Source organism: Gopherus flavomarginatus, chromosome 2, assembly GCF_025201925.1.
Source record: "Gopherus flavomarginatus isolate rGopFla2 chromosome 2, rGopFla2.mat.asm, whole genome shotgun sequence".
NCBI classification, from domain to species: domain Eukaryota; kingdom Metazoa; phylum Chordata; order Testudines; family Testudinidae; genus Gopherus; species Gopherus flavomarginatus.
In genome coordinates, this window is record NC_066618.1 from 141,736,141 (window position 1) to 141,761,507 (window position 25,367).

Genomic DNA, 25,367 nt, shown 5'->3' on the forward strand with positions numbered 1-25,367 from the left:
GGAAAGAGTAAGTTAAAATCAGATGGCAGCTTGCATCTTTTTCCTAGGCTTGGTCAGGGTCCCATGTATTCACAACTGAGACTCTGAATTCCCTTATGCTTGGAAAGATAACCTAAAGCTGGAGAGTAACCCAAGCAGTGCTGTTAGACTAAAAAATAGCTGAGACAGCATGTAAATGCTCCCCCTAGGATGATAAAAGGAACACTGTCAAATTTTGTTTGTTTTTATTTGAATTGCTAAAGGACCCTTCTGTTCTTACTGATTATTTAAAGGGCTTCTGAGCACCACAGGTGTCATGGGCCTAACATGAGGTCTGGTGCTTCTCTAATACCTTCCCATTACAAGCGACACATTTTGAAAATGGTGACATTCGTCCTGCTTTAACAACTTGCAGGCAAGCTTCCTTAAGCAAAAATTATAGCAAGGTGGAATACTATTCATGTAGTTTTTCTAAAAACATAAGCTGGTTATCACTCACGCTTAATTTTCAGTGAAATTTACATTAATAATCCTTACCTTCCCAATAAAGCACTAATGTATCAAACCTAATGATGAAATTCAGATTTTTCATAAACCTAATAGTAGTCCCAGGAAACAGAAAGAAGGTTCTGTGTATGTAGAGCTAGAGGAGAGACCAAATCTTTATTACAGAAATAATCTGATGGCACAGTGTAAAAATGTGCATTTAATTTGACAAAGTAATGTAGTAGTAGCTGGGATAACCTTGGAAGAAAAGACTGGTTCTTAGCCACATTCCATAGTCAGGCATGTAGCACTGGTGTGCTCCATGCTGACATGTTCATATTTCTGCACTTCTCATACTCTACTGCAACTGTGGAGTGGCAAAGGCATCAGTCAGAAATCAGATATGCTGTTATAAGTCAGACCCCCAAATTAAGCAACAGAGGGTTTCTTAGACAGCTGTGTCAGACAGACCCTAGTTTAGCAGGCTGCTTTTCTAGAGAAGATTGTGTGTTTTATCAAGAATGTAAAAATGCCTCTCTGCAAAGGTGACCACTACCTTAACTTTTCAACTCTCGTCAGTAATGAGTAATAATAACAATTCATAATGAGAGCGGTGCTAGTAAAAGTACCTTGAATGTATACTTTAATTTTAATGAAGTATTCAAAACATTACATTGAAGTTAAATCCAAACAGACAACTTGTAATAGTTGTAGTAAACCCAACTGTTTTCTGGCACACTGAGTTTGACAGGATAGAAACTATTAACTGAAACCCTGGAAATATGGTTTCAGAACAAAAAAATAACCATTTCCTTTTAGGTCAAGTGTTACTTCAAACTACTAGCACGGAAACTTCTACATAAACTGAACACAACTGAGTAGATTCCTGTCACTCATCATGTGCTGGCAATGTGCTCATTTTGAAAAGCTCTCCTTAATTCACCCACTGAAGGATTTTAACACTCCTGTCTAAAGTGCCTCTTACAAGATTGTTTGATATAAAGAAAGTGTATAACTTTGGTAAAGTGCTCTCTCCTACTTCATATAAAAGAAAATCATCTACTCTAAGCCAGAAGGGCTGAAGCACAGACCTCTCTCTCACCTCAGGTTTATAATCAGAATCTTCTCTTAGCCACCCCTCCCACCAGTTTTCTGTAATTCAATTACAACACCAAGTCAGCTTTTCAATCACAACCTACTGCATAAAGATAGACACTAGTAGAATGCGCATGACCTACACCAGTGACTAACCTATACCACATACTTTATTTGGACACTTAAATTTGACAGGCCAACAGTTATTAGAATACAAGATCTCTTAACAAGACTTGGGCAGAGAAGGAATAGTAGCATCCAGACAGTCCTTGGCTAGGTACCAGGGTCCATTTTAATGACATTCCCCCCCCCCCCCCACCCCCCCAAAAAGCTATTAATTCTCCTCTCCTGGAACAAGCTCTGTAAAGCAGTTGTGGCAGCTCAGAATCTGACTTGCATCCGGAAATGCATCTGCTTTGTAGCATTGTTACTCATTCCCGTCTTCAGCATCCACTTAGACTTCATCCTCTGTAGATACTGCATGTCACGTTCACGTGCTAGCGCTGCTCCTTTTGTAAAGGAGAAAAGGGTGAAAAGTTAGTAGCTTACAAGACTGATTTACAGTATAAGGCCTTGCCGCCAATTACACCAGTCTAGCTGCAGCAATACAGTTACCGAGGTCTAAACTTCTGGGTAGACACTTATTCTGCAGTAAGAGTGGCTTGTTTCATTTTAGCTTTACCTTCTTCCCAAGCAACGTAAACTAAGCTGAAAAGAGACCTCATGCTGGAATAAGACTGTCCAACAGGGGCTTATAACCTGTATACCCATCACTTTAAATTCACACCTTCCCTTATTCATCTGTAACTTCCCCATGAAAACCTAAGTGGCTTAATCCTGCAATGATCTCTACATGTGGACATGGGTTTGCTTGCTCTGAGCTCATGAGAGGATCAAGGTCTAAGTAATTGGGGGGAGGGAGGGAGAAGAGGCGGGAGAGTGTTTCTGAATAGCTACAGATCTGAAACAGACCTAAATTAATTGAATAATTTGAAGTGTGTCTCTCCATTCAAACAAATCTTAATTTTCTTTTTAAAAAAATTTGAAGTTATTTGCCAAATAACTTCTGCAAATAATTCTTCATCTGGAGATCATTCACTGCAAGTATCCAAAACTTGAATGGTTTTGACTGGGACTGTCAAAGAACAGTTTACGCTGGGGTCATGTATTACCATATTAAATGGCAAGAACAGAAGATGCTAGCATTGACAGCTGAAGGAAAGAGTGACACACAAATGGACAGGTAATCTTAATTACCGTCAGCCACCTCTGGCAAAGACAACCTATTAACCTTAGAACTTGACACATTCAGCCTTACTTTGTGGTCAATACAATATTTATGTTCCTGAGTATCAAAATGTTTAGAATTCAATTCTACATTAATCCTCTGAAGTATTCCGCAATACTTTACACTTACACAACAGGCTTGGGCATAGCACTGTTCAGACAAAATATTTGAACTACATAGTTACAGTGCAATACATATAGCTGCAGTAGTGCAGGAGCGAAGAGAAGTACAATAGCGCAAACTAAGGAAGAACATGTAATAACTGAAAACAGGATTTGAATTTAGCAGGCAGGAACAGGCTATGCAACTTCTAGTTCTGAAAAGCCAACCTCACCTTTATTTATTTTGTACATTAGCCTAGATTCATCCTTCATAACTTCACATCACCCAACTATGACTGGAAAGTTTCAGGCTTGTACACAAATGCACTTTTGCTATAAGAAGCAGTGTGTCTACAATTAATTTGTGTATATGCAGGGGTGGCAAATTTCTACAATGTATTGTGCTTATGTGCCAGAAACGAAGAGGACACCCAAAAGTCAGATATGGTGCAGGAGATAAGGTCCAAGCTTTTACCACAGAGCAGTGATGCTCTTCTCACTTTTTACCTACCAGAAGTTTAGTTTCTCCTTGCAAAAGTGATATTGCTCTTTGCTAGGAAGTGAAGCACCAAATCTGACAGCACCCCCAAGTAGCAGCTATATGGACAGAATTCAATCATGTAAATGCTGGTATAAGGAGACTACTCTAAGAGTGTGCCTACACAGGGAGCGGCAGCAAGTCTCACAGCCTGGGATGACAGACTCAGGCTCACATACAGCACTAAAAATAGCAGAGTAGATGGCTGAGCTGGGCTGGAAACCAGGGTCTGACACCCACCTCCCTCCAAGAATACAGGCTCAAAAGAGAGTTTAAAGAACTTAAGTTTGTCACTTACCTGTACTGCTTGTCCAACCCAGAGCTTTGTACTGTTGCAACACCCTGCCCACTGCCGCCTTATTTTTAGCAACAACCACTGCTCTTGACAAACCAAACCGCTGCTTGTAGTATCTCATCAAGGAACGGTGACCAACCCTGGCACCTGTTACACAAGAGAATATTTTACAGTTTAAGTCAAGCACAATGAGCCAGCTTTTGAAGCAAAGTAATCGTCCAAGCGCCTTTGGAAAGTAATCACATTGAGGAGTGCCTTTTAAAAGGATCCGATGTTTTAGGACTATGATAGAGTGTGACTAATGTAGCAGCTTCCATAGTATACCACATGTTGAAGAGAGGAAAGCCAGAAAAAGACCAGCAGCTCAACTAAAGGATGGCTAGGAATTATAAAAGCCTCCAGGAAGATTTAATTAAAGGCAGGAAATGGAGAGGACGATTGACTGTTAGTTTTGTTGCAAGGATTTGGGCCAGCTTTTTAATGCTAGAAGGAACCTTTATAATCAGCTAGTCTAAAGAATACAGGCCAAAGAATTTCACCTAGTAATTCCTGCATCAAGCCCAATAACTTCTGGTTGAACTAGAGCATCTCATTTAGAAAGCCATCCCATCTTGATTTAAGGGTCAGTAGGAGTCACTGTCCTAATGACAAAATAATACAAATTCACTAAGGTTCTCTACTCCTTGTGAAACAACAGAGATGATCAATCTGAGCTGTGCAGAGTCAAAAAAATGGGCCCAATATCAAGATTTATATAGCAAGATAAGCACAGAGGATTTACATTTACATGGCACCGTGTTTTGTAACTGGTCAAATAGTCAGGCAGCACGTTATCATCATCACATAATTCAGGAGTACGAGAGAGATTTTCTAATTACATTTTTACTGCCAAACCAGAACATGAAGACTGGTAGGGTAAGTTTTGTTAGTTATAACAGTCCCTTCTTGTTTCATGACATTTGATGAATAAAGCCTCTGCCTATCACTGGAATAAATCCTATTTCTCTTCCCCCCATTTTTTTCTTTTTTTAAACAAACTGACAATTTGGCGGGTTATACTAAGTAGTGAAAACAGGAAAGGTAATTTCATGGCAAAATACAGCTCCAATAACACAGCAACCTGCAGAAGCGCTCTGTGAAGACCTGAGGCTCCAACCACACAAGAGTTTGCAGGACTGGAATCCAAAACTCTGAATTCCCTCGAGATCTTCAGTTACTACTTTGTGATCCCTTGTGGAACCCCTGCATAAACAAACCAAACTGGAATGGCTAACATGCCCCCGCTCACTGGATAATAAAGAAAAATGGGTAATGAAGGGACAGACTCTGCAGCCAAAATGCTTAATTCCACAAAGATGAGCACTTATGACAAGAGAACAAATGCCTGTTTTCCTGTTTGTCAACAGTGACTGTCAACCCCTAGTTGCTAACAATTGTCTAATTTTGATTACAGCTTTTATACTGCCCTGAAATGAGAGAGACTTGTGCTTATTGACATGGCAGACCAATGACCCCAAGGAGGTCAATACTGACTTTACTTAGTGGTTATTAGCACCGAAACACTGATTAGATGTGTTGTTGCATGTTAGTTACAGCTACAGGGAAGGAAAACCCTAGACTAGATAGTGATGTGGTTTAGGTTTTCTAGTTCAACAGTACTCTGTTAAGATGTACTCTTCTTAGCCCATATGATTCTATAAATCTCATTTAACTATTTTCTGTCCAGTAATCTTCCAAAAAGAGGTGAAAGCAGAATGGATAAAAATTGATGATTTAAAAAAAAAGAAAAGAATTGTTTGTTAAATTTTAATTTAATTTAATTAAGACCGTAGGTTTATTTAAAAAAATATTTAAAATTAAATTTGAAATGATTAGTCTATCAAAATAATTTAATTAAAAACAATATTCAAGCAGTACAAGTGTGCTGCTGAAGTTTTAAAGAAAGTCAAACCACTGAACTGGTGGCAGTCACTGGCTAAGCACCTGGAACCACCGAGTTTGTTAAAGACTAGGGCTGTTGATTAATTGCAGTTAACTCACGTGATTAACTCAAAAAACCACTCCAGTGCAGACACTACAGAACCCGAACCACCAAAAAAGAAAATCAACCTTCTGCTTGGTGGCATCTGACTCAGATGATGAAAATGAACATGTGTCGGTCTGCTATGCTTCGGATTGTCATTGAGCAGAACCCATCATCAGCATGGACGCACGTCCTCTGGAATGGTGGTTGAAGCATGAAGGGACATATGAACCTTTAGGGCATTTGGCATGTAAATATCTTGTGACACTGGCTACAACAGTGCCATGAGAACGCCTGTTCTCACTTTCAGGTTACATTGTAAATAAGAAGCAGGCAGCATTAGCTCCTGAAAATGTAAACCAACTTGTTTGTCTGAGCTGAACAAAAAGTAGGACTGAGTGGACTTGTAGACTCTAAAGTTTTACTTTGTTTTATTTCTGAGTGCAGGTTTTTTTTAACCATAAAATTCTACATTTGTAAATTCAACTCTCACGATTAAGAGATTTCACTACAATAGTTGCAACAGTGAAACTGAAAAATACTATTTTTTATTTTATACAGTGCAAATATTTGTAATCAAAAATAAACTGTGCACTGTACACTTTGTACTGTGTTGAAATTGAAATATATTTGAAAATGTAGAAAACAAAAATATTTAAATAAATGGTATTCTATTATTGATTGATCATGTGATTAATCGCGATTAATTTTTTTAAATTGCTTGACAGCCCCTATTAAAGGCCAAAGCCAGCTTCTGAGAGCAGTTGCCTCTTCTACAGGTGCAGAGAGAATATTTTCTTCATTTCATTTCAGTTTATTCGACTAGTTCAGTTCCATAACTAATTAATTCAAAACTGAGAAACCAACTGGGAGGTGAAAAAGCAGGAAAGTTTGTTTTCCTCCTCCAATCTATACATAAAAAGATGATAGGCTGAGCTAATAGTCCTAAAATCTTGTAGGCCATGGCAGCCAGAAACAATCATTTCAATTCACTAACTATTGAGAATTCTCATTTATTAAAGAAAGGAAAGAAGTTTTAAATGCAAAACATGTTTTGATAAATGTACTGGGGAAATGTGTTGAAGGTCATTTTAAAAGTGCTGGTTTTCCAGGTTTGGTGCATTTTTAATTGAATTCCAATTTGCATCCAAATTGGCACAAATACCAAGTTAAAAAAAAATCAAATCAATCTAGTAAGAAAGAAATGAATCATTCACCATTTTCAAACATAAAAATTAAGCAGCCGAATCAATGTGTATTAAGCAATATACTTGTTTAAATAAGTGTACTAATACTGTGTATTCTCCTGGTTAGAACAAAAGCAGGAAATTTGGCATGTTTTAATAGTTATCAATGACTAAGAATCAACCTTTCCTTAGAAAAATAACTAAAGTGCGCAAATGCATAATAAGATTAAAATCAATAATTTAATTCTACCTTGCCTGGAAGTGTATTTTTATCATTCCAGCCTCCCTAAGTGAACTTTCACATACTCCATTGTTCCACTCACATATCTTGCAAATGAATTACAAGCCAGGTACCTACACGTCGGATAATTAGATTTGTTTAAAAAGTGTCCAGTGTTTAATATTAAAGTGGAAGTTTAGCAAATAAACTAGATGACCTCATTTTACACCAACCAAATCTACTCTAGAAATACAAGTATTGCACAACAGATAGGAACACAGATGGCTGGAAAAATGAACTTTTGAGTGCTGTCTTTCCATGCACTGAAATGGTGATGGATTAAAACACCTTTATCACTGTAACATGCAATAAACACCTACAGAACCTTTGCAGAGACAGGTGGTCTGATAATACAGGGTAGAATAAAAAAATAAAAGATTTAAAGCACCACAGTGCCCCCTACTGGTTTCCCATCATTGATCAATTTAGAGATCAAAAGATACCTTGCGTATCACTAGACCAGCTACAATTTAGTGAGAAAATCATCAGTTTTTCTACTTATGCACCAGTAGTTTCTAATGTGTTTCACCCTCAAAACTAAACGGGACCAGAACTAAAAACCAAAGCATTTGTACCCTTTAAAAAAAGACAGATCAAGAAATGTTTTGATTTGTTTTTTTAAACTATAAATGTCAGGTCTGGCATATGTTTGACATTACCCTGAAAGAATCGGATTTTTCACAAAAGACCTGCAGCATATAAAAAGTGAAACTGACTATGTGAGAGAAACTATGAAACTGGAAGGAGGAAGATTTTCAGAGGAATAAAAGGGAGTTTGGCACTCATCTCCCATAGAAAGTCTCCCTCAGACTACAGTAAAACAAAAACAGAAGAGAAAGCTTCTCCTCTAATCTTTCAGATCTAGCCATTTTAGGCTTAGTTGCTCCCAGTGACAATAGTATGTGTTACTTTTAAGATGAGGCCCTTCAGCTCAGTTGCTTAAGAGGAAAGGTCTCTTTTTGTTAAAGATTTAACATCCAACTCTTCCATAGGAAGGCTGAGAAAGCTCCTACTTTGGTTCGCTGGTCCTTCAAGGAGTCCTTCAGCAAAAATAGAATACAAAATGCAACGTTCCTGATATTTTTGAAGTTCTAAAAAACGAACAGCCTCCCTTACTGCACCACAGCTGCTTTTCATGCCATCTTTAACCACCAATAAGTTGTAATTAAATCATAAAGAACCAAAAAACAGTACAAAAGCAAGAGTTTCTCCACCACAGATCACCGTTAAAGAGACACATCAATTTATTCACTATCTGCATTTTCTTTAAAACCTACTACCGTTTCAAGTAATACACACAAGACTACTGTAACTAAAATTGGAGGAAAGATCTCTTTCCCCATTTTCATGGTGCATTTGACAGCACTTTAAAGGATCATGGGGATGTGCTGATATTAAGCATATGCAAGGGATCTCAGCGTGTGGAACTATACCCCAAAGCATCAGACAGTGTAGAAATTAATACACAAACAACAATATGTGGCTGCTTAAGGAAATTAATATCTGAGTAAGAGGTTGTCAAAATTAGTTACCTATGACCAGGTTACACTGCGCAGAACTTACTCTCTGTAAGATGTATTGCAATGAAGTACATATTACATCCTTGCATGCATGAAGTAAGTCAAGGGTAAATAAGAGGAAGTGATGCCCAAACACACACACACAAATGCAAGGGGATGGCAAGTTAGAAAGATTAAGAAATCTTATACATTTCAATTTGAGCTAATGGAATAAGAGTATTCAAATGGAAACAGGTCTTCAATTTGAAAATGGAACAAAAGAATTTGAGATCAAAGCAGATGAAGGACAAGTGGATAGCAAACCGTCTGCTTCATGACACAAATGGGAATCTCTCTTTGTTGGCAATAATTTAAAGTACAGCAAAGCCAAGAAGATAGGTACTTTTGATACAATATTTATTGTAAGTACCTGAAGGGAGGATCAGTTCCATACTTTCGTCATCATATTCTAAATTCTTCCCTGCTGGAAGCTCTCCAGACATCACCACATCCTCTCCTTCCTCGTGATCAGGGTAACTGCTCCTGTGGAACAGCAGCAGCAGTTGCTAAATTACACACCCAAACTCCTTCCCAGACCCCGCATGCCATCCCTGCACCCCAATCCCCTGCCCAGCACCAAACTCCTTCCCGGAGCCAGGGGCAGCTCTAGCCATTTCGCCGCCCCAAGCATGGCGGCACGCCGCGGGGGCGCTCTCCTGGTCGCCGGTCCTGCGGCTCTGATGACCTCCCGCAGGCGTGCCTGCGGATGCTCCACCGAAGCTGCGGGACCAGCGGACCCTCCACAGGCACGCTTGCAGGAGGTCCACCGGAGCCGCCTGCCGCCCTCCCGGCGATCAGCAGAGCGCCCCCCGCGGCATGCCGCCCCAAGCACATGTTTGGCACGCTGGGGCCTGGAGCCGCCCCTGCTCGGAGCCCAGACCTCTCACGCTCTCCTGCACCCCAACACTCTGCACCAGCCTGGAGCTCCCTCCTGCACCTAAACTCCCTCCCAGACCCTGCACTCCCTCCATTAATATAGTAGAAATGTGCAGCCCGTGATGACTTACCAAAATTCATAGAGTGGCCCCCCTACGAAAATTATTGCCCACCCCTGGTATGGATGGACAACAGCATCCTAACAGGTCTAACATTTCATTTTAAATAAATAAATAAATAAATAAAATAAATAAAAACACACACTCAACAACAGCACATACCATTATGCACTTGCATACTTGGAAGGGTTGTTTAATATATTATTAGTATTAAAGTGAATGCTTAAGGTGTTAATTTTTTCTGAAGTGCACAGTAGCTTTGTCCCCAAGACAGCTTCTGACTGATGAATTGATTTTTCAAGAATTGCTAGGACCTTAAGTATAAACATTAAAAATAGGTCTAGTTTCTAGAAGGTCACCAATGGAAAAGTGGGTTTCAAGTTTCAACACTTCTCTCTGCTTTCAATTTTGTGGCAAGGAAGAAAAAAATTTCCCTACCTAAAATCATAGAAGTCTGCAAATTCCAAGGCAGCATCCCCATCTGTGAAGAGCTTGCAGTGGCTTTTATCATTCATATGACCCTGCACTGCTTCTGTTGAGTAGAAGGATTTCCCTTTCTCATTGCACCACAGGCAGATTTTCCCAACACCAACTTTTTCTCCTGCGCAAGGGGGGAAAAGAGAAAAAAAAAGAAAAGTATAATTTTGAGTTTACATTCAATTCAATGATCAATATTGGCATCCCTGAAGTGGTTATCTCCACTTGCAGATGGAAGACCTGAGTCACAGCCAGAGTAAGTGACTTTCTCCAGATTAGAGAGTCATTGCCAGAAACTGAATTAGGGCCCTGGTCCCCTTGGACTTTAACCACTCTGCCTCCTCACAGAAGAAGTCCATGTATTTAAAGAATAATTCAAATGACAAACAGAGGGCTTTACACATACTGGGCAAAAACTCTGTGAGATGCTATAAAAAAAGGGTTTTTTGTGCATTTTCTTGCTCGTTCCAAGGAGTCAATTCCTATGAGAAGAGCTTTAGTGAGGATAGATAAATTTAATATGAATCTAGTTTGATTATAGCAAACATTCCATGTGCGGTGGAGCTGCTTTCTTATAACTGTAATAGTAGTTTGGCAAATATTTGCATCATCATTCACTAGGAGAGTCCATGTAATAGGCACACCCCGTGTAAATATTTTAGAACTTGAAGTTTTTTGCATAAACCTCATGCTGTTTAAACCAATACTATTAGAGATCAGGTTAAGACCTAATATGGGGGGAGACTATCCAAAAGCTGTCCAGTGCACCAGGGTTCTTATACTTTCCTCTGAAGCATCTGGTACTGGTCACTGTCAGAGACAGTACATTGAACTAAATAGACCTGAGGCCTGATAGAATATGGTTATTCCTAGATCTACTGGAATTAAGTCATACATTTGACTGAATGAAAGTCATGAATATCACATGACACTGAAGTCATAGCTCAAATCTTGGAGACTTTATTGCAACAAAACAGGGTATTTAACCTTGGTGGTGGTGGAGGAGGGGGGTGGGTGAAGAAGAGTCACGCTTACCCAAGTACTTAATCAGTCCCCTGAGATCCACAAGGTATTCTACATCTGGAATAAAGAAACTGTGGGCTTTTGTCATGTGGGCCACATTTTTCATGAGAGAGCTTGAATGGTGAGGACAAAACAAGCAGTCTGTGAGCGGTACTGCACCAGCAGCAATCTGTTTCTCATCTTCCCCCACTGCACCTTCCATCTGCTCATCTTCAGAATCTCCAGCTTCATCAGAATCTGCATCCTCCCAGCCTTTCAGTGCAAGTTAAAACATTAGGTTTATTTACATCATCTTTTTTTCAAGCAAATAAGTGTAATCTGTATGCTCTAGTACAGAATATGTTTACATCACCAATAATAATTATAAACTGATACAAAATGCTGTGTTCTAATTACTATACAGACATTTAAAATCAATCATGTGGTGAGCTCAGACCACTGTCAATAAAACTAACCTACAAAGAAATGACGGAAGCTTAAGGCAAAAGTCAAAACTGCTCATAACAGGGTCACCAGATCTAAGAATTTAGTTACAATCTTCTCTACTATGAAAATCCTATTGCTCTTTAGGAGCAACATTACTACTGTACCATGTAACATTAAAACAAAGCATAACTGGTAAAAAAGCAACCCAATTCTGTCATAAACCATGAGGATTTTGATTTCCTGTAGTGACTTAGCAGCCTGAGCAGAAAGTTATAAAATCAAAGATACTCTTTTCACATATACATCTTTATGACAAAAGAAACATTTTAAGTTATATATAAGCAGCGTTCTTAAAGTAACTGGAGCTATGTAATTGCTTTCATGTCACTTGTACTGCTTCCAGTCATGGTTTTTTCTCCTCTGATACTCATGCAAGATCCCACACATTGCTCTATCAATATATTTCAAATTTCACTGGGGAGGGTAACAGTGTGGGGGGGAAGGGGCATCAAGATAATTTCCTGTGACACTTCAATCTTCTGTAAATGCCAAAAAGGGCCAACTGAGAAGGCTGTTTGTGATGTCCATTAGGAACCAGAAGATAGTAAACTCATTTCACATAGGCCACTAAAGAGTTCTCAGATGGTAACTATTAATTACCAACCTAGATGGGATTCAAACCAGTGACCTGATAATGTTACTATCGGATATTGGTTTCTAGCTTTAAAAGCCTGAAACTGACAATCCTTTGACCTTTGTTTGCAGTATTGCTGCAGCTGCGTTGGTCCCAAGATAATCAGAGAGAGACCACTCCTTTCTTACTCTCTCTAATCCTTTCATGGTACACCTCTAAACAAACAGCACTGGTATCAAAACGTTAAAGGTAAAATGAACCCTCAGAAACCTCCTGAGATACAGTGTTACAACTTAAATATATCTTAAAGCAAAATAGTTGCATGTTGGTTTCTTCTTTATATATCTTCCAAAGCAGAGTACAGAAACAGGTTTACCGCACAACAGTTGATGATGTGTCTAACATCTAACACATGGGGACCTGATCCCCACCGACATCAATGGAATTACTTCAGCATAAATCTGCTGTAACGGAGTGGAGCATTAGGCTAAGGAGTGCAGGTCCTACACTGCTTTTGATGGACATAACAGAAGCAGTAGTTATGAGAGAAAAACACATGACCTCTATTCTTAGTAACTAGAAAACTTTTCAGTTAATCTTTAAAAAGAAAAAAGTTATGAATGAGATCGCTGGCCAGTAAACTTTGCTAGACTTGAATCTTTCTTCCCTCTTTATGGCAAATATTTTTTGGTGGGAACCTCTTCTGTGTGAACTGTCATTAGTAAAAAGCCTCCCCCCTGGAATTGTTAACAATGTTTTCCTGCCTGCAGAAATTTTATTAAAAACACATAGGGGGCTTCTACCCAAAACCAAAAACTAAGTTTGCTTACCCAGAGCCACCATTTTACCACCTTGCTGGTTTTCTTACCTTCTTCCATATCCTCCTCATCCTCTGCATCCTGTTTTGCCAGTTTCCGTGCCTGCTGTTCAAACCACTGTACCCTTGGAGGTTTTTCCAATTGCTCTCTGCTCTGTGACAAATTACCTCCAGCAGAAGGTGGAGAGCTGCTTGTATCAGTTGGGAGCAATGGTATCTTCTTTGGAGACAAGGATGGCTGGGCCCTGACAGCTTGCTGAATAGCTGTATTTATTTCATCGTTGTTTAGGCTCTCCTGGGCCAGACCCTTTTCCCGGTTCTTCTCGTTTAAGGTTTCTACCTTCTTGTTGACAGCCTGGAGAGCTTTTTTTTCAAGTTCTAGGTGCTTCTTGGACTTCAAATGATTCTCATAGGCATTGAATGTGGAGAACCTCTTGCTGCAAGCTGTGCAGTAGGTGGCGGTGACTTTGTTCTGTTCCTCTGTCACTGCTCTCTGAGCTATGACTCTCTCTTGGAAATTCTCGGCAGTGACAGGTGGCATGTCAGCAACTTTCCGTTTTAGATTATATCTATGCCAGTCGGTTTTGTAGTGGGCACGCTGAACGTCAGCATCCTTAAAAGCCACACGGCACGTAATGCAAGTATAAGACGCCATTACTGGGAAGCAAAGAAAGGCAGCATATCAAAAGAAAGTGATCAAAATATGGCAGAAGGAGGAGACATGAAAAACAAGCCAGTCCTTGCCTGTCTGAGCAATTGCACATTTGATGCAATCCTGGTGCAGGTGCATTAGTAACGTTTATGAAATGCTGATCATGCGATAGCCATTGCAAGGGATGAAACAAAGATATAAAGTTAGTTACAACTATCAAAGATGTATTACTATTTATTATTTGTATTATCGTAGCACCTAGAAGCCCTCATCATGGAGGACAAGGACCCCTTGGCCAAGTACATACACAAAGCAAAAGGATGGCCTGTGCCCCAAAGAGACTTACCTATAGCTCTCTCCACTTTTCACCAAAGAGCAAACTCCTGAAGTCTCTAGTCAGTAGGATGCAACCCATAGGTCTTTAAAAAGGGGACATGACCATTTTAAAGAAAAAAATACTTCTGTATGTTTTTTTTTACGCCTTCTACTGTCACAAGAAATGACTAAGATAATACAGTGTGAAAGGGATAGAGAAAGCTTTCACTTGGTTTTCAGCATATTGTGTACAATGACACTTTTTTCCCTCCAGTATCAGTCATTTTCCCCTTTTGTATGTCAGAGTCTCCCACATAGCAACAGGGGAGAGTTAAACAGGAAAATATGACTATAAAACAACAAAAACTGGCAGAGAGAATGAGGGACCATATTTTATTGTATGTTTGTAAAGCACCCAGCATAATGAGGCCCTCTGCTGGATTGGAGATTGCTGGGTACAGTAACACAAATACATAGCAACAATGGCTAAAGTTATCATTAATGTTTCTTTAAATTGAGTAGATGCAATGTTGATGGAGTCACTTTAAAACCATAATGGATCGTAAGCTCTCTAAGGCAGGGACTGTCTTTTTGTTCTGTGTCTGTACAACACTCAGAACAATAGGGTCCTGGTCCAGGACTGCTAGATGCTACAGTGGTAATAAACAACAAAACGGGCACAAGGAGACGGTCACAAATTGAGATCAAACCCACCATGCCTGTTTACAGATATGTGACTAATCTAAGGAAAGCACAATTCAACCCTGTAATATGGAGGGGGAAAAAAATCAAGTCCCGAACAGCATACAAAAACTGCAATCCCCCCAAGGGGACCAACAGGCAGAAAAAACTCCCCCAAAAACACTAGCATGAGCCTGTACAGCACTGAAAGGTATAGATTTTAATCAGAGGACAAGTACATTACAGAACTGACATTTCCTGTTTGAAACCAGCATTTGCTTTTGTTGTATTTCTTATCTGTAAATGCAGAGAAAAAACATGTACACGTACGAGAAAACATGAAAAATGGTCATTTATAAGCATTACAAAATAAACCAGTAAATTATTATACATAAGAGAAAAAGTCACTCATTCTTCACTGAGAAATGTCTATGTCAGAGGTAGGCAACCTGCGGCACACAAGTTGATTTTCAGTGGCACTCACACTGCCCGGGTCTTGGCCACCAGTTCGGGGAGCTCTGCATTTTAATTTAATTTTAAATGAAGCTTCTTAAACATTTTAAAAACCTTATTTACTTTACATACAATAATTGTTTAGTTATATATTATAGACTTGTAGAAAGAGACCTTCTAAAAACATTAAAATGTATTACTGGCACGTGAAACCTTAAATTAGAGTGAATAAATGAAGACTTGGCACACCACTTCCGAAAGGTTGCCGACCCCTGGTCTATGTTCACTCAAATAGTTATGTTTTGTTTCAGTCAGGATCAACTTCACTCCCTGCTTTCTAATTCAAATATGCACCACCTAACCCAGAGGTGGGCTACATCCAGCCTGCAGGACCATCCTGCCCAGCCCGTGAGCTCCCAGGGAGGCTAGCCCCTGGCCCCTGCCCTGCTGATCTCCCTCTCCCGCTGCTTCAGCTCGCTGTGCTGCCAGCGCTCTGGGCGCTGGGGCTGTGAGCACCGCCGGCCTGTCCCGGTGCTCTAGACTTCATGGCGGTGCGGTTGGCTCCGGCCGGGCGGCGTGGCTGCCAGTCCTAGTGTTCTGAGCAGCATGATAAGGGGACGGGGCAGTTGGATAAGGGGCAGGAGGTTCAGGGGGGCAGTCGGGGACAGGGAGTGTTTGGATAGGCATGGGAGTCCCAGGAGGCCTGTCAGGAGGCAGGGATGTGGATAGGGGTCAGGGCAGTCAGGGGAGGTTGGATAGAAGGTGGGCTCCTGGGGTGGGGGGGGGGAGTTAGAGACGGGGATGGTCAGGGACAAAGAGCAGGGGGGGTTGGATGGGTCGGAGGTCCTGGGGGGGCCAGTCAGGGGGCAGGAAGTGGGCTGTGTGGAGAGGGGGCCAGGCTGTTTTGGGTGCGGGGGGGAGAACAGCCTTCCCTATCTGGCCCTCCATACAGTTTTGGAACCCAGATGTGGCCCTCAGCCACCCCTGACCTAACCATTCTAAACCGATATGAGAACCTGTTTCCATTCAGCAGTATGTGGTCCTTGAAAGGAAAAAATGATAACACTGCAAGCCATCTGCTGTATAATTTAGACAGGTTCTTTTAAAATTATATTTTAGGTATTTGCTAACTCTTGTTAGAGTTATATGGCAAGCAAGAATGTTGCTAGATTCCTCTCTGACCAATTTCAGAAATAAAATTAAAACACAAGAAAATCCAGAACAACCAAAAGTATTTACATCTGCTAACACACCACAGGAACAATTCACTCTGTTCGAAGGTATAAAATAGAAGAGACTAACTATGGGATCACATGCTATGTCAGCACTTCTGTTATACACACTTACTTTCATCCATAATTTTAACCTTAAAAAACACCCTCAATTTTCTCTCTTTCATATGTCTGCATGTGTGTGTTGAGGGGGCAAAGTTTAAATGTAACTGAATTTTTGGAATCCAAGAACAGACTTGTTTCATCTAATTTTTGGAAGAGTTAACTTGTTTGCCGTTGGTCCTCTACTGAACCTGATTTCTGCTACTTTAACATGACACCAAATCAATAAGACTGGTGAACATAAGCACAGCCATACTGGGTCAGACCAATGGCCCGGTAGCCTGTCTTCCAACAGTAGCCAATGCCGGGTGCTTCAGAGGGAATCATCAAGTGATCCATCCCATGTCACCCATTCAGCAAACAGAAGCTAGGGACACTTTAGAGCATGGTTTTGCATCCCTGCCCTCCCAGCTAACAGCCATTGGTAGACTCATCCTCCATGAATTTATCTAGTTTTTTAAAACCCTTTTATAGTCTTGGCCTTCACAACATCCTATGGCAAAAAGTTCCACAGGTTGACTGTGCCTTGCATGAAGAAATACTTCCTTTTGTTCATTTTAAACCTGCTACCTATTAATTTTATTTGGTGACCCCCAGTTGTTGTGTTATGCGGAGGAGTAAATAACACTTCCTTATTTACTTTCTCCACACCAGTCATGATTTTATAGATCTTGATCATATCCCCCCCTTAGTCATTTCTTTTCCAAGCTGAGCCATTCCAGTCTTATTAATCTAGCTTCGTACGAAAGCTATTCCATACCCCTAATAGATTCTGTTGCCCTTTTCTGAACGTTTTCCAATTCTAGCATAGTGTTAGAATGACAGCTGCTAAACAGAAGTTAGTAGAATATAAGATCTTCTATTATGTCAGTTAGGAACTATAAAACCTAGGTAAAAATGGCTTGACAAATAAAATTATTTTTTGCCTTCACTTTGCATTTCCTTTTTGGTGGTTTAAAATCAGATAAGTCCAAAGTTACTTTTAAAGACCACGAGTTGAGTTTAATGTCAAAAGAAATTTGGCTACAGATAAAATATACAATGCGTGTATACGACTTACTAAACCTAGGAGGACAGGAGGGAGGTATAAAACAGCAAAAGGAGCATTAAAACAGGGTTGGTAGGATTCATTTCATGACTGTCTGGCTAATCAACTCAGCAAAGCTAATTTACTCCAACAACTCTTGCCCTGGGTGCCCTCCCTCCATGCCTGTCACACCCAGCAGAGCCTGGGCATGGAGCAATCCAGTCTGAACTCCTGGGTTTAGACCCAGCTTCTGTTTGTGCCATGAAGGCGGGGCTGCGGACAGCAATCCGGGCGCTGGGCACATCCCAGCACCAGAGCTGCCTCTGCGGGGGGAGGCGAGGGCCCCCCGCCCCGGGAAAGCCACAGGCGAGCGGTCCCAGCAGCGCTGCGTAGCTCCCCGGCTGCGGGACGGAAGCGCTGGGGGCTTCTCGGGCCTCCCCCGGCGCGGCCCCGCCCCCAGACCCAGGCCGCCCGCGGGAAGCAGGGAAGGGGCTGGCGGTGACCGGGCACCTACCTGCGGGGCGCGCAACGGCTGGCCGGGCTGGAACGCGGGGACAATGGGGCTGGAACGCTCGACCCCCGGGATTCCAACGCGGGGCGGCCACAAGCAGAGAGCGCCCTGCCCCAGTGACGCGCGTCGGCCGCGGCAGCAGGGAGGCGCCTCTAGCTGCTCTGCCGGAAGCCACCGCCCCCTGCCGGCCCGGCGGGCCCCAAGGAGCGTCTCCGCCGCGCTGCCCTTGGGCGGCCCCTGCCGGCTGCTCAGCGCCACTTCGATGCCCAGCAAAGCGCCGCCCGGTCCGGCCCCCCCGGCCTGGCCCCTCAGCGGCGCAGCCTGATGCACCCCAGGGCAGCAGCTTCGTACAGTGTCGCCGGGAGGGCGGGAGCGGGTCAGGGCTGGGGGCCCAGGCAGGACTCGTGAGGTGAATTCCCGTCTGCAGCTACGACAGCCCCCCCCCCCCCCGTCTGTTTGCCCTGGAGGCCGCTGGCTCAGCCCGTGGCTGGGAGACGCCTCTGGACCGGGTGTGACGGTTTTCAAAGAGCCCTCGCAATGCGGGCGGATGGTGTGAAAGGGGGAGACGGGCGGAGGGGGGAGAAGAGCCCCCCCCGCCCCCCCCCAGCCCCAGCCAACAGTCATTTCAGGTCACCGCGTTGCTGGAAGAAGCCCAAAGGGCACAGCCCGTTTTTAAAAAGCATTTTCTGGGCACCTTTAATACATCTCCGGGGAGGACACGCCATGGAAAATACTGAGCAGGCGCGAATGGACACGTTTTGCAAATGAGACAGAGAGCGAGAAAGTCAACATTTTTCAAAATTCACGTTTCTTTTACCAACTCTAGCTAAATAGCCCTGCACTGCTCTGTCTTGTAAAAGGCAATGTGCATGCAAAGGATATATACAACAATAATATAAATAGGAGAGAGATAGATAAAGGAATTTCCTGCCATATCCTGGGGAGGCTTCGTTGGATTAAGTTTAAGTATCTTTGAGGTCTATCGTATTAAATGAATGTGTATTGTTATATAATTTGTATTATTGTCAGGAGTGTATGTAATCTATCAGCAGGGGAGATGTGACAGATGTGAGACCTGGGTGTTCGAAAGACTAGATACTTAACAATGTGGCTCATCAACAACTGTCAGTAGCAAAAATCCCCAACTGCCAGAGACGGGACACTAGATGGGGAGTACTTTGAGTTGCTACAGAGAATTATTTCCCAGGCATCTGCCTGATGCGTTTTGCCTACAAGCTCAGAGTCTAAATCATTGCCATATTTGAGATCAAGAAGGAATTTTCCCCCAGGTCAGATTGGCAGAGACCTGGGGGGCGGGGGAAGGGCTTCACCTTCCTATGCAGCTTGGGGCACAGGTCACTTGCAGATTTTAAATAGTGTAAATGGTGAATTCTCTGTAACTTGAAATCTTTGAACTATGATTTGAGGATTTCAGTAACTCAGCCAGAGGTTAAGGGTCTGTTACAGGAGTGGGTGGGTGAGGTTCTGGGACCTGCAATGTGCTGGAGGTCAGACTAAATAATCACAGTGGTCCCTTCTGACCTTAAAATCTAGGACTCTATTTGCCAGACAAGAATGGACTTTTGGAACAAAGTGTTAAGTGGTTTTCCTGGGGAATATCCTTCCTCCAGTTATGCAAAAACTATACCATACGAGGTGTACCATTATCTGCTGATCACTTGCTACATGAGGCCAAGATCAAAGGCCCAACTTGCATAAAGGAAAGACCGAATTTTTCACGGGTGTTCAGAATCTGAGACAGTTAGGAACTTGTAAGCATGGAAAAACCCAGTTGTGAGTTTTAAAGGACTGACACCTATCAGAGCTTGACAGTGGATCTGGCATGGGTGTAGGGTCTTCTGTTTTTTAATATGTTTTACTCTATAAAGCTTTCATCAGAAGAATAAATGTGCTTGCTTAGAAAGACCTGTGTGGTTACTTATAACAGCAGGCAATTATTCTGTTCAAAGCCTCTGGAAAGAAAGCAAAGAGCAGACACTAGCGTTTTAGGCAGTCTCGCTTGCTGAGGATATCACAGTGTGGGATGGGAATTGTGCAGCCTGGAAAAATCCAGTCAGGAGGGAGAGAGACATGGGTCTCTGCCCAAGAAAGATGACAGCTGAGGAGCCAGGAGTCTAGACTGAGTGTCCTTGCTGGATCACAGGAGGGGAATATAGCTGCAGTTGCCCTGAACTGTGACAAAGAGCACAACTGTTGAAGTTGAAGATGAGGTAGTTGTGACCAGCAGTGAATGTTTGTTTAAAGCAGTATGGGGCAAGCCACCTTAGGCTGCCTCATGAACTATATTGCATGCAACCATTGTTACACAGAAGTCAGTCAAAGTCTGCTGCAAGGATATCACTCAGAGAAAAAATAAATATAACTGCTACTAAAGCAGAATTGGGAAATAGTAGAAAAGAATTATGTAAATAAAATAGCTAATATTTAATTTTTGTTAATTTATTTTTCTTTTTGTGCTATATTTCAATACTGGATGGCATTATGTATGTCAGTAGTGTCTCTAAGGTTCACCGGAAATGAAGAAGTTGAGAAAGGGTCTGTGTGGTGTGGGAAAGGCACGGAATCTAAGCATTAACCATATTTGAGATGAGATAGCAAAATGAAACTATCTGGCCTTGTCTACATTACAAACTTTGGCTGATGCAAGTTACATTGGCATCAAGCTACCCAAGTTATATTGTTCATGTTTGCATACGTGGTTGCTTGTATCAGTGCTGTGCATACTCACTGGGAGTGCTTGTGTTGATGCAAAGTATAGTGTATCCTGGGTAGCTATTCCCAGTGTGCTACGTGTTGCTGTCTAGTGCAGTGCCTTCTGGGGAGTTTTTCAATGTGTTGAGGGATAGAAATGACTCACCCAGAGGTCTCTGGGAGCTAGAGTTCCCAACGTGCAACTTTATCCATCCCATAATCACAGTTCCCAGCATGCAACTTTTTCCATCCCATAATGCCATCCATATCCAATAATTTTTGTGCCTTTTTAAAAAAAAAACTCTCAAACCCTTGTGGCACTTTTCACTGACTGCCATCTCTGACAGAAGCGTGGAGTCCACATAACACTGTGTTCATAAACATTGCAAATACAGGACACAGAATCCTCTAGTATTTTCAGGAACCGCAGGAAGACTCGCAGCACTAGGGGACATGATGATTTCTTCAAGGAGACGTAGTTAAGGGACATAGCGAAAAACAATTCAAGGTTGTTGGTGATGTTCAAAGAACAGCTTCAGATGGCCTAGTGCCACTTCTGGGCTCAAGTAATGAGCGTTGACTGGTGGAATTGCATCATAATGAAGATTTGGGATGATGAGCAGTGACTGCAGAACTTTTGGAGGCAAAAGGCCCCATTCCTCGATCTGTGTGATGAGCTTGCCCCAGCCCTGCAGCACATGGATACCAGAATGAGAATTATACTGACAGCTGAGAAGCAAGTGGTGATTGCACTGTGGAAGCCTGAACCACCAGATTGCTACCGGTCAGTGCAAATTCTCTTGGAGCTGGAAAATCCACAGTGGGGGCTGTTGTCATGCAAGTGTTTAGAGCAGTTAATCATCTCTTGCTACACAGGACTGTGGCTCTCAGTAATGTTCAGGACTTAGTGGATGGATTTGCGGCAGTGGTGTTCCTGAACTGCAGTGAGGCGATACATATCCTTTCCCAACAAGTGGCTTACCATTGCTGATATTGAAATGCCAGTAGTAATCCTGGGCATGGGTGGCGCGTTGCATAGGCTTAGGAAGGCTATGCCTGCCCAAACAACCCAGCGTGGCCCCGCCCATACTTCTCCCTGAAGCCCCCTGCTGCTTGCCCTTTCCGCTTGGCCCCAGCCCAGGCAGGCTGCTTCTTTCAGGGAAGCATGCTGGGGCTACGGGTAGGGTGGCTGGGACTTGTGGGGGCTGGGGCTGTGTGCCGCCCACTTACCCTGTGCTTGGGGGCTGGGGTGGGCCGTGCACTGCTGGCCCACCCACTCGGAGGCTGTGGATGGCGCGCTGCCTGCCCTGCACTTGAGGGCCAGGGGGGTTTCAGCAGGGGAAGGGGATGGGTCCTCAGGTGGGGAGGCAAGGCCATCCAGGGCCTATCCTCCCCCAGCCAGCAGTTCACCCGCCGCCCTTGATCCTGGAGGAACCCAACCCACCCCCTGCTCCTTTGGCTCATGAAAGCCATACATTGGCCACTTCAACAGCACCAAGAAAAAATCAACTACTGGCTCAGGAAGTGTAGGAAGTCAGGTGAATATGCTTTTGGTACATTGAAAGGATGCTGGTGGTATTTACTCACTAGATTAGATCTTAAGAAAAACATCCCAATGATTATAGCTGCAAGTTGTGTCCTGTATAATATATATGAGGCAAAGAGGAAAAAGTTGCTGGCGGGGCGGAGGCGGAACGGCTACTTGCTGAGTTTGAAGAGCCAGACACAAGGGCTATTACAAGAACTCAATGTTGAACTACGCAGTTGCGAGAGGCTTTGAGAGAGCACTTCAACGGTCAGTTACAGTAATGTGCTGTGCTTGACTGCACTTTGTGCCTGAAGTGTGTGGGCTATTAGGAATTGTGTAGTGCTTGGTGTACATTTATAAATGTAACATTGTGACTTCTAATGAACCTATGAATTATGTGATGCTTGCTGTATATTTACACACATGACTGGGTGTTTTGTTGAATACGTTAGACCTGTGGTGCTGTACATTTACAAGTACTGGGTGCTTTGAGCACTACTGTACATTCTGTATTATATCTGGTGAACTAATAAAAATGAGTATTACAAAAAATAAAATTTTATTGAGTGACAAAAAGTGCAAAAAGGCAATGTACAAATAAAAAGGACAACACAATACAAACTTAACAAAAATTAACAGAACAGAACTTTAAAATTAGAAAGACAGCAAACATTTCTGTCCATTTCAGTGCACAAATGCAGTTGATTGGGGTTACACACACACCAGCTGTACCTTTTCCAGATCAGTGCCTGTAAAGCTGTGGTTGTTCTAACTGTCTCCTGGCATGGAGTAGTAGGGGTTAGGATTCAGCCCATGATGCCATGTTGAATGTAGGTTGTAGGGAATTGCTACCAAGGAGCTCTCCAAGGACTGCAAAGAGTGGCGAGTCTATGATTTTGGATCTGTAGGTCAACTAGAGTCCGCAGCATTTGTATCTGCTACTTGAGAAGCCCCATTATGTCCTGGTGCATCTCCCTCTCCTTTTCCTGTTGGGCTTCCTGGGTCTTTTTCCATTTTGTCCTGTGTTGTCTGTCCTGCTCCATGCCATCTGCCATGTTGGCCCATCAGACACTTGTTTGCAGTTCGATGCAGCACTGACTGCAGGATCTTGGTGAACATATCTTCTCTAGTCCTCTTCTTTCCTCTTCTTCATCATGGTAAGGCATTCTATGCGTGTGGAGGGGGCACCCCTCAAGGCTGCAACTGCAGCTAGGACAGATGTATAATTGGATTTACAGCCACAATGGAAAGGGAGAAGACAGTTGCCTTTTCTGTAACGGGTGTTCTTCGAGATGTGCTGCTCATGTCCATTCCATAATAGGTGTGCGTACTCACCACGTGCATCAGTGCTGGAAGTTTTTCCCCTAGCAGTACCCCTGCAGTGACGCCTCTATGGCATGGTATAAGGGGCACTGCACGCTCCCCCCACCCTCAGTTCCTTCTTGCCAGACAACTCCAACAAAGGGGAAGGAGGGCGGGATGTGGAATGGACATGAGCAACACATCTCGAGGAACACCAGTTACAGAAAAGGTAACTGTCTTTTCTTCTTCAAGTGATTGCTCATGTGCATTCCACAATAGGTGATTCCAAGCTATATCTGTTGGAGGTGAGTAGGAGTTCACAGACTGTCGGGACAGAGTACAGCCCTGCCGAACCCAGCGTCATCCCTGGTCTGGGAGACAATTGCCTAATGCAAAGCGAACGTGTGAACAGAAGACCACGTGGCAGCCCTGCAAATGTCCTGAATTGGGACATGGGCTAAAAAGGCAGCCGATGAGGCCTGCGCCCTAGTCGAGTGTGCCCTCACAATTGATGGCGGGGGGATTCCTGCCAGGTTGTAACAGGTACAGATACATGAGATGATCCAGTTGGAGGGCCGCTGAGTGGAGACCAACCGACCCCTCGTGCATTTGGCCAAGGCGATGAACAGCTGCAGAGACTTCCTGAACGGCGTAGTCCACTCCAGATAAAAATTCAGAGCCCGTCTCACATCCAGCCGGTGAAGATGGCGCTCATCGCTAGACGCATGGGGCTTGGGACAGAGGACCGGCAGAAAGATGTCCTGACCCTTGTGGTAGGTGGAGACCACCTTAGGAAGGAATAAAGGATGCGGTTGGAGCTGGATCTTATCCTTAATGGAACACCGTGTATGGGGGCTCTGAAGTCAGGGCCCTGAGTTCCAAGACCCGTCTAGCTGACATGATCGCCACCAGGAAGGCTACCTTCCACGAGAGGTGCGACCAGGAGCATGTAGCCAGTGGCTCAAAAGGGGGACCCATCTACCGGGCCAGCACCAAGTTCAGGTCCCACTGCGGGACTGGGGGCCTAACATACGGGAAGAGAAGATCCAATCCCTTAAGAAATCAGCCAGTTATAGCATGGGAGAATACAGTGTGCACCTGTACTAGTGGGTCGAAGGCTGATATGGCTGCCAAGTGCACCTTGATGGACGAGGGCACTAGGCCTTGGGCTTTAAGATGAAGGAGGTAGTCTAAAATGAGCTGGATTGGAGCAGCCATGGGTGAAACGCCCCACTCAGCTGCCCACCAGGAAAACTGAGACCACTTTGTCAAGTAGGCTCAACGCATGGAGGGCTGCCTGCTTTCCAAGAGGATGCGCTGAACCCCTTCCGAGCATGTCCTTTCCTCCTGGTCTAACTATTGAGCAGCCATGCCATGAGGTGTAGTGCCACTAGGTTGGGATAAAGGAGGTGGCCCTGGTCCTAGGAGAACAGGTCCGCATGGGACAACAACGGCCATGGCGGGGTAACTGCCAGGCTTGTGAGGGTCCCGTACCAATGTTGCCTGGGCCATGCTGGGGCAATCTAGAGGACCTGGGCCCTGCCCGTTTTTTATCCTTTCCAGGATCATGCCGATCAGCCGGATCAGGGGGAAGGCATAAAGAAGCTGGCCTGACCAGGATAGGAGGAAGGCATCGGAGATGGCGCCCA

At 43.3% G+C, this 25,367-nt stretch overlaps 1 protein-coding gene across 2 annotated transcripts; it reads right to left on the reverse strand.

Moving 5' to 3' along the window:
* Positions 1 to 1,091: 1,091 nt before the first annotated feature.
* ZNF622 (zinc finger protein 622) lies at positions 1,092 to 18,302 on the reverse strand. 2 transcript variants are annotated; one of them, XM_050937515.1, is made up of 8 exons: positions 18,180 to 18,302; positions 14,202 to 14,274; positions 13,255 to 13,860; positions 11,339 to 11,578; positions 10,265 to 10,427; positions 9,202 to 9,314; positions 3,786 to 3,929; positions 1,092 to 2,069 (listed from the first exon to the last, which is right to left on the reverse strand). In XM_050937515.1, exons 3-8 carry the CDS (start codon positions 13,856 to 13,858, stop codon positions 1,942 to 1,944), a joined length of 1,392 nt encoding a protein of 463 aa, XP_050793472.1. In that variant the 5' UTR covers positions 13,859 to 13,860; positions 14,202 to 14,274; positions 18,180 to 18,302; the 3' UTR covers positions 1,092 to 1,941. The 2 variants fall into 2 exon arrangements, with proteins under 2 accessions (XP_050793472.1, XP_050793471.1); XM_050937514.1 differs by lacking the exon at positions 14,202 to 14,274.
* Positions 18,303 to 25,367: the final 7,065 nt, after the last annotated feature.